Genomic DNA, 12,732 nt, shown 5'->3' on the forward strand with positions numbered 1-12,732 from the left:
TATCTATAAATTTTGATCATCAATGGAAATATTTTTCATTAGTTTGTATGTATACAGTGAAATCAATGTTTATCAACATTTACAGATAAAAATCCAATTCTTCCAAGCCTAATTAAACCACACAAGCCTGTCCTACAAGACTGAATATGTAAGCATTTATGTTCACAAATTATGCTAAAATAAATTACTGAAATTACCGTGCATGTCAGAGCTCTCTACAATTTAAAACCTGTTTTGATCGAAGCATCGTATTTAATAAGTTTGGAGTGAATATAATTTACACCATATTGACCTTAAAGTATGAACACACTTAGAAACAACTGGTACATGCAATTCTAGTTTATTCACCCAAGATTTGCATGAGCACATGCGCAACCCAGATTTTTCTTTTTCCAAGATGTTCATGGTGCTACTTAACCAATCCACAATGACATATCATAAATTATTGGCATACGACAATATGAAGTATTGACCAGTATGAGAGGAATAGTAGAATAAGGATTTAAGACCAAATTCTGCCACCTTTACCCAGGCTCAATATTATCTTTGAATAGGCAAAATTATTTCAGTGAGAACCCTCCCATGGTAAAGCACTATTTAACGTGAGTAAGAGTGCAGAATTTGACGTAAGTTGTTGGCAGGAGCAGGAGGTATTATCCTACTATTCTAAATCAAAGGTTACTGTTGGTTGGCAATTTGTTTACCAATATTTAGCCTCTGACCCTCCACCCCCTTTTTCTTAAGATTTTCCGTACACTCAAGCCAGGCTTACATTCATGGTTCTTTCATAGCCTTAAGAGCAACAAAAGAATTAATCTTTTGTCCTCCCGCTAGCTTCAGGCATACCATGACATCATCAATGTCTCTACTTTCCAATTTGGGTGTGTAACTCATGTGCACCCGCAGTTTTGCCAAGGTATAATGGTTTTAATTTTTTCATTATCTGCTTTATCTCTAATCTCTAAAAACAAATTTCCAACTTCATATTATTGGAATAACAAGAATTCATATAAATGTGACCCTACAAATGCACACACAGGCAATCAATGTAGGATACAGAACCTAAGAAGCATAAGCTCAAATCCCAGTGGGGTAATTCAGCTTTTCAATGATTAATATCCATATACAAGTTTCTCATCCATAATTATCAATGTGTTCAAGACATTTAGAACAAAAATATCAACACAGGACTACGCATGTAATGCCATTTCAAACGTAGAAACGACTGTAAGGTCTACTAAACAAAGGGCTGGACTTCATGCCTTAAATTTATAAACTATTTAAATATTGCCATACAAACACTTCCAACACGTTGTACAATTTCCACATTGCAGAAATGAGGTGGAAATTTTAACATGTTAAGTACTGTGTAAAACTACCTCAGACTTTGCCCTGGTCTACACTACAGAACTAGGTCTCTGCAAGGCAGTTTACATCAACCTAACTCTGTAAGCATCTACACTAAAATGTTGCTCCCGCTGATGTAACTCGTCCTTTACCTCGAGTTAATAACTCCACCTCCATGAGGGGCGTAGCGCATATATCAACATAGTTATGTTGACGCAGTGTCAGTTGTGGACACTGCGCTGCTTACATCAAGTGTTGCTGGCTTTCAGACGCCATCCCACAATGCCCCACACTGACAGTTCAATCAATGCAAGCGCTCCTACTAAGGGTGCGCTGCGCCGACATCAGGAGCATAGTGTGGATGTGCAGAAGCAATTTAGTTACTGCAGTGGCTGTACATCAACATAACTTTTGTAGTGTAGATATATTCTTTGTGAAGGCAAGTCAGTTGTTTTCCCTCGCTGTATAAGTCTAAATCTGAGAGCAGTTTTTTTTCTGCCTGAAATTTGCAAAAGGAATGCTACTAGTCTCTCTGTTTTATTTTTAAAGTATCATTTCTTTACTTGAGACATACCTGGTCTCGTACCCTGAGCACATGACTGGAAGCTAGAACTCCTGAGTTCTACTCCTGCCTCCAGCACCAATTCCATCTGTAACTCTGGCCTATATCTTAAGATCACCCAGAAACTTCAGCTGTTCTTCACTTGCAAATCAGTTTCTCTCGTACAGAACACGTTACATCTGTGCTCCAGGAACTGCACCTAGTTCCATTCCAGGTGAAATCTGGGATACTGTTTTTAACTTTACACGCTGAAACGTGTTGGTAATCTCAGAGCCCATCCCTCTCCTCTGGTTTAAATGTAAAGGGACTAAGGAAGAGTGTCTGGACAGTTGAGGACTCCACTCTAGCGGGGAGCCACTGGTGCTCCTGGTGGGGAGTGGGGAGCTGGGCAGGCGCAGCCCAACTTGGAGGGGGGAGCCCAGGCAGCAACCCGACTGGGAGCAGGGAGCCAGGTTCCCAGGGGAAGCCTGGCTCCAAGCAAGGAGTCAGCAGCCCAGGGGGAAGACAGGCTCTAGCTGGAACCCCCCATCCATCCCAGGGTGACAGCCCAAGCCGTGAGCAGCTTTCTTGTCAATTTTAAGGCTCCATCATGGAGCTGTAAAATTTACAAGAATAACAGTCAACTGCCAATATAAGTAACCTGCAGTGTCTACTCTACATGGACACTGCATCCCCCTAACTACACCGACATAAGCCCCATTCCTCTCTTGGAGGTGGGATTATGAAGTCGGTATAGTAGGGGCACTTACATTGGCAGGAGCAAGGCTGTAGCATGTACACTGCCATAGTTAGGTCGACATAAGCCGCCTTACATCAACCTAACTCTTTGGTGTACACCAGGCCTACAAAACACTTTGAATATGAAACGCATTATTTATTTCTGTACTGTAGAGCACTATACAAGTACCAACTAATACTATTAGTGTTATGTGTGAAGTCACCAGAACATATCACCACAAGACACTAATATAAATGTTTGAAGGGATATATCCCTCGCAAATACTGCCACATCAGACGTTCTTGCTCAATAATGCCACCTTTTGTTGACCATTCCCAAACCTCCTTAGAGTCAACTGGAAACCTTACCCTTGAAGGCTCATATGCGGGACTTGGCTGACCACTTGTTCCCCAAGATGTAGCTCCTGTTCGTTCATCCATACCTGACAACAAAAAGAAAAATTCATGTGTATCATAAAATGCTAAGATGGAAAGGTAGTGTAATATTCTCTTGTGCAATAGCTTGTATCATTCTTCTACATGTAGCCTAAAATAGTATTTCTAGAAACATAACCGTATTAAACTAGCAAACAACAAACTATTGCCTTGCTGTCTGATTAATAAGGTAAGCTGCAAAAGAAAACCCAAATTCAAACTACTGTAGCTGGTGAAAAGTGAGTGTAAAGTACTAGATGGCCATTTGTGAGGCTTAGTACAAGTGATCCAGGTTCAACACAGAAAGGCAGCACAGTCTGGTGTACTAAGCATGACAAAAGGACAAGAGGCTCTTGGATCCTGACCCTGGCGGCACCACTTAATTACTATGTGGCTTTCAACAAGTGACAATACATTTGCCTCGATTTTTCCCAATTTGTAAAATAGGGATAATACCTACCACACAAAGGTGTTGAGAGGTTAGTTAGCTAAAGATTTCCTGAGTGATCTGATTTAGTGAAGTGTCAAGTATTATTTACAGCTCTGGTCTCTTGCTACCTAAATAGCAGTAACTGACAATGCTATATGGAGAGAATGCTCAGCAGAGGTATTCATATCCCTCAATAGTGACATTTATGTTCAGTTAAGGAGCACCAATGTCCAGCTCCAATGGGTACAATTAAAGTAGGCTAAGATCAACTTGTGAAAGGGTCCTTAAAGCTCCAACTGGAATATGGAGGAACTTCCTGAGGGAAATAATGGCTAAATGGACAGATTCACTTAAACATACAAACAACATTCTTAACTGTTTGATTACTGTATGATTTTTAAGGTCACCTGCTCTTTGTTCTCATACTTCGTTTGTGTATTGCAGAGATGGCAAAAATTTCTACCTTAACTCAGGCTCTTTCACTATAAGTGAGACTATTATTTTAACATAGAAAAATTAGCAAAGATTTTTTTTTTAAAATGTTAAGTGTTAAATATAGAAAAAACCCGAATATGCCAACTCTTCCAGTTCTGTAACAGCTCCTTTGGAGTCAGGAATGCAAATCCAAGTTACCACATTCAATTAACAAAAAATAAGGAAGGGGAGGAGGAGATGGGGAGATTTAACTTACTATAGTTTTAACTGGAAAGTAAAATATTTAACCACTATTACTTTGTGAACAAGTTTATTCATATTAGAATTACTCCTCATACACACTTAACCATTGAATATTTTTTTTTTAAAAACCCACTCTTAACAGCTAATAATAAAACAAACTGCAAGATTACAAACAAACACATTCCCAACATATGATTGCCCCTGCCAGAGAAAGACAAATGGATTTTAGGAAAATTTGTTTCTTCCATTTGAAATATGAACTGCTTCAAGCAATCTGATCATGCAAAACTGATACATTTCACTATTGGAGCACCAGTATGTACCTCTAAAGCCAGCTGATAAACTGCTGCATGAAATTATTATTCCAGCAGTTAATTCTGTGCACTTACCTGTACAGATAGAATTGCACAGAAGACCAACAATTTCTATTCTATATTGCATGCCTCTCGCCATCTAAGGCTTGGTCTACACTGGGGGGATGGGGGGTGGGAGGAGAATCGATCTAAGTTATGCAACTTCAGCTACGTGAATAACGTAGCTGAAGTCGATGTACTTAGATCTACTTACCGCGGTGTCTTCACTGTGGTAAGTCGACGGCTGACGCTCCCGCGTCGACTCCGCCTACGCTTCTCGCTCCGGTGGAGTACCGGAGTCGACGGGAGAGCGCTCGGCAGTCGATTTATCACATCTAGACTGGATGCGATAAATCGACCCCCGCTGGATTGATCGCTGCCAGTCGATCCAGCGCATAATGTAGACACACCCTAAGCTTCAAAAATAGCAGTGCTATTCCTTTCCTCCTTCCTCCCAATCAGACCTCTCAGGTAAGATTTGATGTACAGCATATAGTTTTTAATTACAGCACTGCAAAAACTCACTACATAAAGCACCAAGTGCATGGTTACTTCACACATACTGCTATCCAGTGCATTGAGCTCCATAACGATGAACCATTACAAACATTACAACTAGAGAACAAACATCCATATATGTTACAGTCCACATAAACTGGCCTAACTGCAAAATAAAAGCATGAGACACTAAAGAAGGAGGCACAGAATACATAACTTGAACTGTAGGGAACTAGGGGTGATACAGTGCTCTAATCACGGTTTCCCTAAAGAACGTATTGCTGCAACAATATTTTAACTATAGCTCCTTAAAAGACAGCATGCAGAAAACATTTTATACTGAATGGTTAATTATATTACAGTGCCATCAGCTAAAAAGTGTTGGATCCCCATGGTGTAGCACAAGAAAGACCTACAGGGTGAGAAAGTGCTCTTTAGAAATGCAAAAACACTTTACAGAGCTAGCAATTTCTGTGAGTTTGCCGCATTTTGCAGCTGACAGCACTGTAGTAGTTTTATTGTAATTGATCCAGGAACTGAACAAAAAGTCACGGCTGGCACTGACAAAGGCAAAAGTAATCTTTTGGCACAAATGACTCCTTTCTGCCAGGAACAATAGCTGTAGTAATGCAAGTATTATTATAACATGGCTTCTAGTGCCTTGGTTTCAAAACAGAGTGTGAAAATAGGTATTTATCAAATCTAGGATTTAGTAACATAAGAAAAATACATAATTGTCAAAACATATCAATAGATGATAATTCTATAAATATAGTCTTACGATCTACGGACGTCCTCAGCAAACCATGTGCTTAAGTCCTTTTGACTTCAAAATTCAACTCAATGAAACTTAAAGCACACCTTTAAGGGCTTTGCTGAATCAGGGCATATATGAACAAGTGCTCTCATATTTTCATTCCACTACTTTTCTACTAAGATGGAACTAAACTGTTTCTTTCACAAACTGATAAAATGTTGGGAGGGGAGAAAGATGAGGTTCAAAACCCATAAACAGAAGGAATTCCCAGAAAAAAGGGTACTCACCTATAACTGGAGGGTCTTTGAGATTAATGGTCCCTATCTGTATTCCACACATGGGATATGCATGCACACCATGTTCCTGAGTCTAGGATTTTTTGCAAGCAGCGTCCACTGGCCTTCATGAGCTCTCCTCATAAAAGGTGGTGCAGGCCAACCCCTCTCCCGTTTCCCATTCTTCCTGCAGTTGAAAGAATCTGTAGCAGAGGGGACAGAAGGTGGATAGTGGAATACAGATAGGGACCACACATCTCGAAAAACCTCCTGTTACTGGTAACAAGTATCAGAGAGGTAGCCGTGTTAGTCTGCATCTGAAGAAAGGGGTTTTTTTACCCATGAAAGCTTATGCCCAAATAAATCGGTTAGTCTTTAAGGTGCCACCGGACTCCTCGTTTTTATTACTGGTAAGTAGCCTCCATCTCTTCTCTGAGTGATGGTCCTTGCATGTAGTCCATATGTGAGAGATTAACAAGAAGTGGTCAAAGAGGGGATGGGTGCAATGATGCAGAAGTAATAGCGGACTGTAATACTACTGTCCTCACAGCTGTATTCAGAGCTCACGACTGGACCAGAGCGTAATGTCTTGTGAAAGTCTTATGAAGATAAGCAAAGAGCTCTTTGTCAATACAGCTGACCCACTGATCACTCTGCTACTATCCCCTGGGGGGGAGAGATAGCTCAGTGGTCTGAGCATTGAGCATTGGCCTGCTAGACCCAGGGTTGTGAGCTCAATCCTTGAGGGGGCCACTTAGGGATCTGGGGCAAAAATCAGTACTTGGTCCTGCTAGTGAAGGCAGGGGGCTGGACTCAATGACCTTTCGGGGTCCCTTCCAGTTCTATGAGATAGGTATATCTCCATATATATTTTTTTAATATTTTTATTTATTTTTTATGGAAACAAATAGTTTAGATGTCTTTCTAACATCCTTTGTTTTTGCAGATAAAAGGCCAAAGTCCTTCAGACATCCAGAGAATGTAACCATCTCTCTCTTTACCCACAAGGGTAAAAGTAGATACTCGAAGATAGCAGAGATTCCAATGAATTCTGGAGACAAGTTGCTCTGGGGAGCCCCAAAAGAAAAATGCTTCCACTTTGATGAGTAACAGCTTCTCGTAAAGTCTTTCTGCTTTGCTTAAGATGGACTGCACCCTTTTGGAAAATGAGTGCTCTATTTCCGATGCCCATCCAAACACCAGGCTCTGAGTTGCAGAAGTCTCAGATTGGGGAACTTGAAGGTGCTCCTGTGCTACGTTAGAAGTTCCAGCAATGCAGGGATGTTCACAAGTGGTTAAAATGAGAGCTTCGGTAGATCCGCAAACCAAAACTGTCTCAGCCAGTTGGGCACAATCAGGATGACTTGAAATCTGTCTTGGCAGATTTTTCCGTAGAAATTGTAGTATCAATGGAACGGGAGGGAAGGCATACCCCAGGCGACCTTTCCATGACACCAGAATCTCCCATTCATGGTCTGTGGAAAAGTGTCTGCTCAGTGTTTTATACCCATGGTAAATATGCTGCTGATGGTGCATCAGCCTTTGCATCGCCCTAATTCCAAAAAGTGACTGCCTCTATGCACAGAAGGAGAGATCTCACTCCCCCCCTGCTTATTTATATAACAAAACAAAAAAATCTTCATGTTGTCCAACATTATTTGGACACGTCTGGAAGGCACTGCAGGTTTAACAGACCGCCCAGTGTTCCCAAGAGCAAGGTTTCAGCAATGATGGTTGCCTTGTGAGTCAGTGTGAAGAAAGAGAACTTCTCCAGTTTGGTCCACCCACCAGATGAGAAAGTATAAGTTTTGGTGAGAACTGTCACCTTGCCATTTATGTTGCCCTTTTCTGGTGAGCACACAGAGAGAAGCCAAGCTTGTAGGCAATGAAGACACAGCCTGGCGAACAGCGTTGTATGTGTGCATGAGAAGGCCATGCGACTGATGAGGGAAAGGCAAGTTCTGATTGACATCCTGGGTCTGATAGCGACCTGACACCACTCAAGATGTAAATATGCTCTTGCTGTGGTCAAGTCCAACTTCATCCCTATAAAATTTATGAACCTCGTGGGGGTCAATGTGGATTTTTAGTGACTGACAGACACTCAGGGAAAGCAGAAAGCTGAGCAGCTCACTCGACTTCCTTGTAGGAATTGCCAGTCAGAAGCTAGTCATCGAGGAAAGAAAAGACTAATTCCCTCTCTTCTGATCCAAGCTGCCACTATTGAAAAAAAACCTTTGTGAGGACCCTCAGTGCTGTGGCTAGACCAAATGATCAAAGATGAACCTGAGGAACTTTCTTTGGGCTTGGTGGATGTCTAATGTGAAAATATGCATGTTTCATTTCGAGAATTGCAAACCATGTGCCCTCCTCTAGCAAGGGAATTTCTGATGCCAAGGATATCATGCAGAATATTAATTTTCAAATGAACCTGTTCCGCTATCTCAGATTGAGAATTGGCCTCCAACCCCCATTCTTCTTGGGAATCAAGAAGTAAGGGGAATAGAATCCCCTTCCCTTGATGCTGAGGTGGAGCCCTTTCTATGGCTTCCCTGAGGAAAAGGGAGTTCACTTCTTGTTGTAAAATCGCCTCATGAGAGGGGGGGGGGGAACAACGGGAAGGGGGTTCATGAGTAGGAGTTACCAGAAGCTTGATCAGATAGCCATCATGAATAATCTCTAATGAATAGGGCCCTTTCAAATTCACGGTCATGAAAAACGCGTCACAGACTGTGAAATCTGGTATCCCCCCATGAAATCTATACTATACAAATTTCACGGGGGAGACCAGTGTTTCTCAAATTGGGGATCCTGACCCAAAAGAGAGTTGCGGGGGGGAAGGGGTCACAAGATTATTTGAGGGGGATTGCGGTATTACCACCCTTACTTCTGCGCCGCCTTAAAAGCTGGGCAGCCGGAGAGTGGCAGCTGTTGGCCAGGCGCTCAGCTCTGAAAGAAGCACCCTGCCAGCAGCAGTGCAGAAGTTAAGGGCAATACCATACCATGCCACCCTTGCTTCTGCGCTGCTGCCTGCAGAGCTGGGCCGTCAGTCAGCAGCCACCACTTTCCGGCAATCCAGCTCCGAAGGTAGCAGCGCAGAAGTAAGGGAGACAATACCATACCATGTCATCCCTGCTTCTGCGCTGCTGCTGGTGGCAGCTGTGCCTTCAGAGCTGGGGTCCCAGCTAGCAGCCACCTTTCACCAGCAGCCCAGCTCTGATGGTAGCACTGCCGCCAGCAGCAGCGCAGAAGTAAGGGTAGCAGTTATGCAACCCCCCCCCCCCCCCCACACACACACACACACAATGACTTTGCAACCCGTCCCCGCAACTTCTTTTTGGGTCAGGACCCCTACAATTACAATACCATGAAATTTCAGATTTAAATAGCTGAAATCATGACATTTATGATTTTTAAAATCCTATGACCATGAAATTGACCAAAATGGACCATGAACTTGGTAGCACCCTACTAATGAACCTTTATCTGTAGTTGGGGCCCTCCAATTTCTGGCAAATTGGGTAACAGTCCCTGAGTATCAAAGATGGGGAACGAAAAGGCACCAATAATGGGATGAGAGTCTCAACAGTCCTGTCTAACGAAACTCTTAACTTGGGGGTTAGAGTACAATCTAGCAGTGGATGTTGCAGAGGCTGGATTACTTGCATGGCGGCTTGCGAGGACATTGGTGGTAAAAAGCTGAGGAGGTGGTCTTGCCCTATACCCCATCTATGGTGTTTTCTATTAGGGGCAGAGATATAAATGTCCAGCAAGTGAACCGTTGTCCTCAAGTGCTTGAAGGAGTGGAGAGACTCATCTGTCTTCTTGTGAAATGGGTTGACAGTATTAAAAGGCAGATCTTGGATGGTATTCTGCATCTCTGTAGGGAAACAGAGGATTGCAACTATGAGTCCAACTTCACAACAATGGCCAGAGCCACCCCCCTAGATACAGCATCTGCTGTGTTCACCGGGGCATGGAGGGAAATTTTGGCCACTAATCTGCCCTCATCCACTAAGGCCTGGAAGTGGGCCCTATCCTCCTCAGGGAGTTTGTCCTTTAATTCCATGAACTTAGTATAATTAATAAAATCCTATTTGGCCAAAAGGGCCTGATTATTTGAGATCCTGAAATGGAGGAAGGTGAAAGAGAAGATCTTTCTCCCTAGATGGCCGAGTCACTTGCACCTCTTATCAGAGGAAGTAACCTTTGGGTGCAATTGCTTGGACTGCTATGTAACCACCTGCACCACCGAAAAGCTAGGCAATGGGTGAGAATAAAATCTCCCCCCCCCCCTTAGACGGAACAAAGTAGGAGTAGAGCACAAGAAGCAGGAATGTGTCAAACTGTCTTTGCTGGGTCCATAAGTACATTGCTGATGGGGAGGGATGCTCCACTAGGAACAGAAGGCTCAAGAACGTCTAGTAAACTGTCCTAGGGCTCTTGGACTTACTTAAGCTGTAGCTCCACAGCCACCCTGTGCATGAGCTCTTGATGTTGCATAAAGTCATATGCTGGAGACAGCAAAGATGACGAGACTGCTCTCAGTACTTTCAGAACCAGTAGATCCAGATCACCTTGCCCTTCCAAACATTTTAACAGGGCCAGTTGTGGATGTCCAGGCGATGGCAAATAAGACTCCTATGCTGCTCCTGGGTATCTAGGGTCAGGCTCCCACAGTCCCCAATATTGCCACTAGGAAGGATCAACTGGCAGAGGAGGACCCCATGGCATAGAGTATCACCTGTCTCTTGGCCAATCGTATCTGGTCGAAGGCTGGAACCCGAATCTTCTGGGGCTCCTCTCTCATGCCACCTCCACCTGATGCTGCAGACACTCCTGCAGGGTGTCAGACTCATCCAAAGAGAAAGCTGGGTCCTTTACCTCTGGCAGAACCAATGGTTGGCAGGTGGGATGGGAAAATGACTCTGCATCATTGGAATAGTCGCTTCTTCTGGTGTACCAATGTCCTGGAATACAGATGGTCCAAACAGGAGGGGTGAATGCAGCTAGGAAGAGCAAAGATGTCCTCCAGGGAGACGTAGGTCTCAGATTGTCCCGGGGTACGAGGAGAGACCACTGGCAGAGCGATCGGAACAGGAGCTTCCTTGGTCACTGTGGTGACCATGTCACAATCGGTACAGAATTGGTTCTAGAAGTGGATGGTAGCACTAAGAGCTGTTTATCTCAAGCCTTCAGCCTAGGAGCTGAAGTCAGAACCATCAGATACATACCCTTGTGCACCTCCTTCTCCTGTCAAGAAGATTTATTCGTGCCTAGGTCCGTAGCACCCATGCGCGCCGGCTCTCCAGACTTTCATGGTGTCAGGAAGAAGCAGTTTTAGATGAAGATGGCCTTGCCCCTATGTCTATGAGTGCCCCTTGCTCTCATGTGAAGCCTTCTCCTTAGGCTTAACAGTCTTAGCCTCCATTTCTGAGTTCATGCTCAGAGGGGTGATGTCCACTTGGTGAAACTGATGTACAGGAGGTGCCCCCAGCCAAGATCTGATTGGGGCTCCATTACTTCTTCATCAGATGTTCTCTGGGTCTCAGCTCCTGACCCTCACAAGTTCGGGATGGAGGGTAGGGAGGATCAGTGGCAGATGCTGCACTTGGCAAAAGTATGAGAGAAACCCAGGCAGTACAAGCAGCATTGTTTTTCGTTGCTCACCATAAAGGAGCAAGGGCAAGAAACCCCTGGACCCTGGGCATAATCCCAGACTTCTTGGGGGGAAGACGTCACCAGGTGGGGAAAAGAATAGGGAAAACACTATCTAACTACACTATGCTAGACTATAGTATAAAGACTACCAAAAAAAAATAACTGTATAAAGTATCTTACACCAATGACACATTAGAAAAGGAGCTGAGAACACTAGAGATTCCAACTCAGACCATGCAACAATAAAAAGGACCTAAAGAGGCATTGGCCCACACCATCTTTTATGCCCTCCATTTCGAGCAAGAGAGAGCTACAGCGTATGTGTGGACCAATGAACACTGCTTGCAAAAAATTCCGGGTTCAGGCACATGGTGCAAATACATATCCCACATGTGGAATACACATGGGGCCCATCACTTGAAGAATAACTTGTTTTTCTGCACACTTACTATTCATCATTACTCTGGCTGATTGAGTTATCCACATCCAGTATTAATATAATTTCTATGAAGTAAAATTTGTCATTTTCTTGCCTCTTCAAAAATTTGTTTTTCCTAAGGTAGCAGTGTGTGTGTGTGTGTATGCGCGCGCACACACATGTATGTTTGTATTAATTATAATAAACTTCCTATAAAAGACAACATGATAGGACTTTAAATACTAAATACCGAAATCCCAACTCTGAAACCTTAAATCCAATTCACATACTTTTAAAGGTTTCGTTTGTCTTTTTAAAAATGTCAAAAAAGTACAGTACTTTAGATCTCAAGCTCTTTTTAAAAGAAAAACAAACAAAGAAGAAAGGTAGTTGCCTTGTTACTCTGACGTATGCATTCATTTTGAAAAACAAGTTCAAATATATTCATCTAAAAAAAGATATTGGCTTTTATAACCAACTGAAATGAAAATTGTTGTTTTTGCTGGTATAAGACAAAGAGGACCATATTTAAAACTTATTTCAACAGACAAGCTCTAGTGCTCTTGTAAACAAGGCAAAGATAATATACTTTATAAGTTTA

The 12,732-nt window shown here is 42.9% G+C and overlaps 1 protein-coding gene across 1 annotated transcript in view; it reads right to left on the minus strand.

The window, feature by feature from the left end:
- TCF12 (transcription factor 12) overlaps positions 1-12,732 on the minus strand; it is a 315,099-nt gene that overhangs the window by 203,022 nt on the left and 99,345 nt on the right. The window contains exon 4 of the mRNA XM_065412643.1: positions 2,996-3,069. Within this exon, the coding sequence (XP_065268715.1) occupies positions 2,996-3,069 (74 nt within the window). The remainder of the gene's footprint in view (positions 1-2,995; positions 3,070-12,732) is intronic.

The sequence above is a fragment of the Emys orbicularis genome, chromosome 10 (genome assembly GCF_028017835.1).
Source record: "Emys orbicularis isolate rEmyOrb1 chromosome 10, rEmyOrb1.hap1, whole genome shotgun sequence".
In the NCBI taxonomy this organism is placed as follows: Eukaryota; Metazoa; Chordata; order Testudines; family Emydidae; genus Emys; species Emys orbicularis.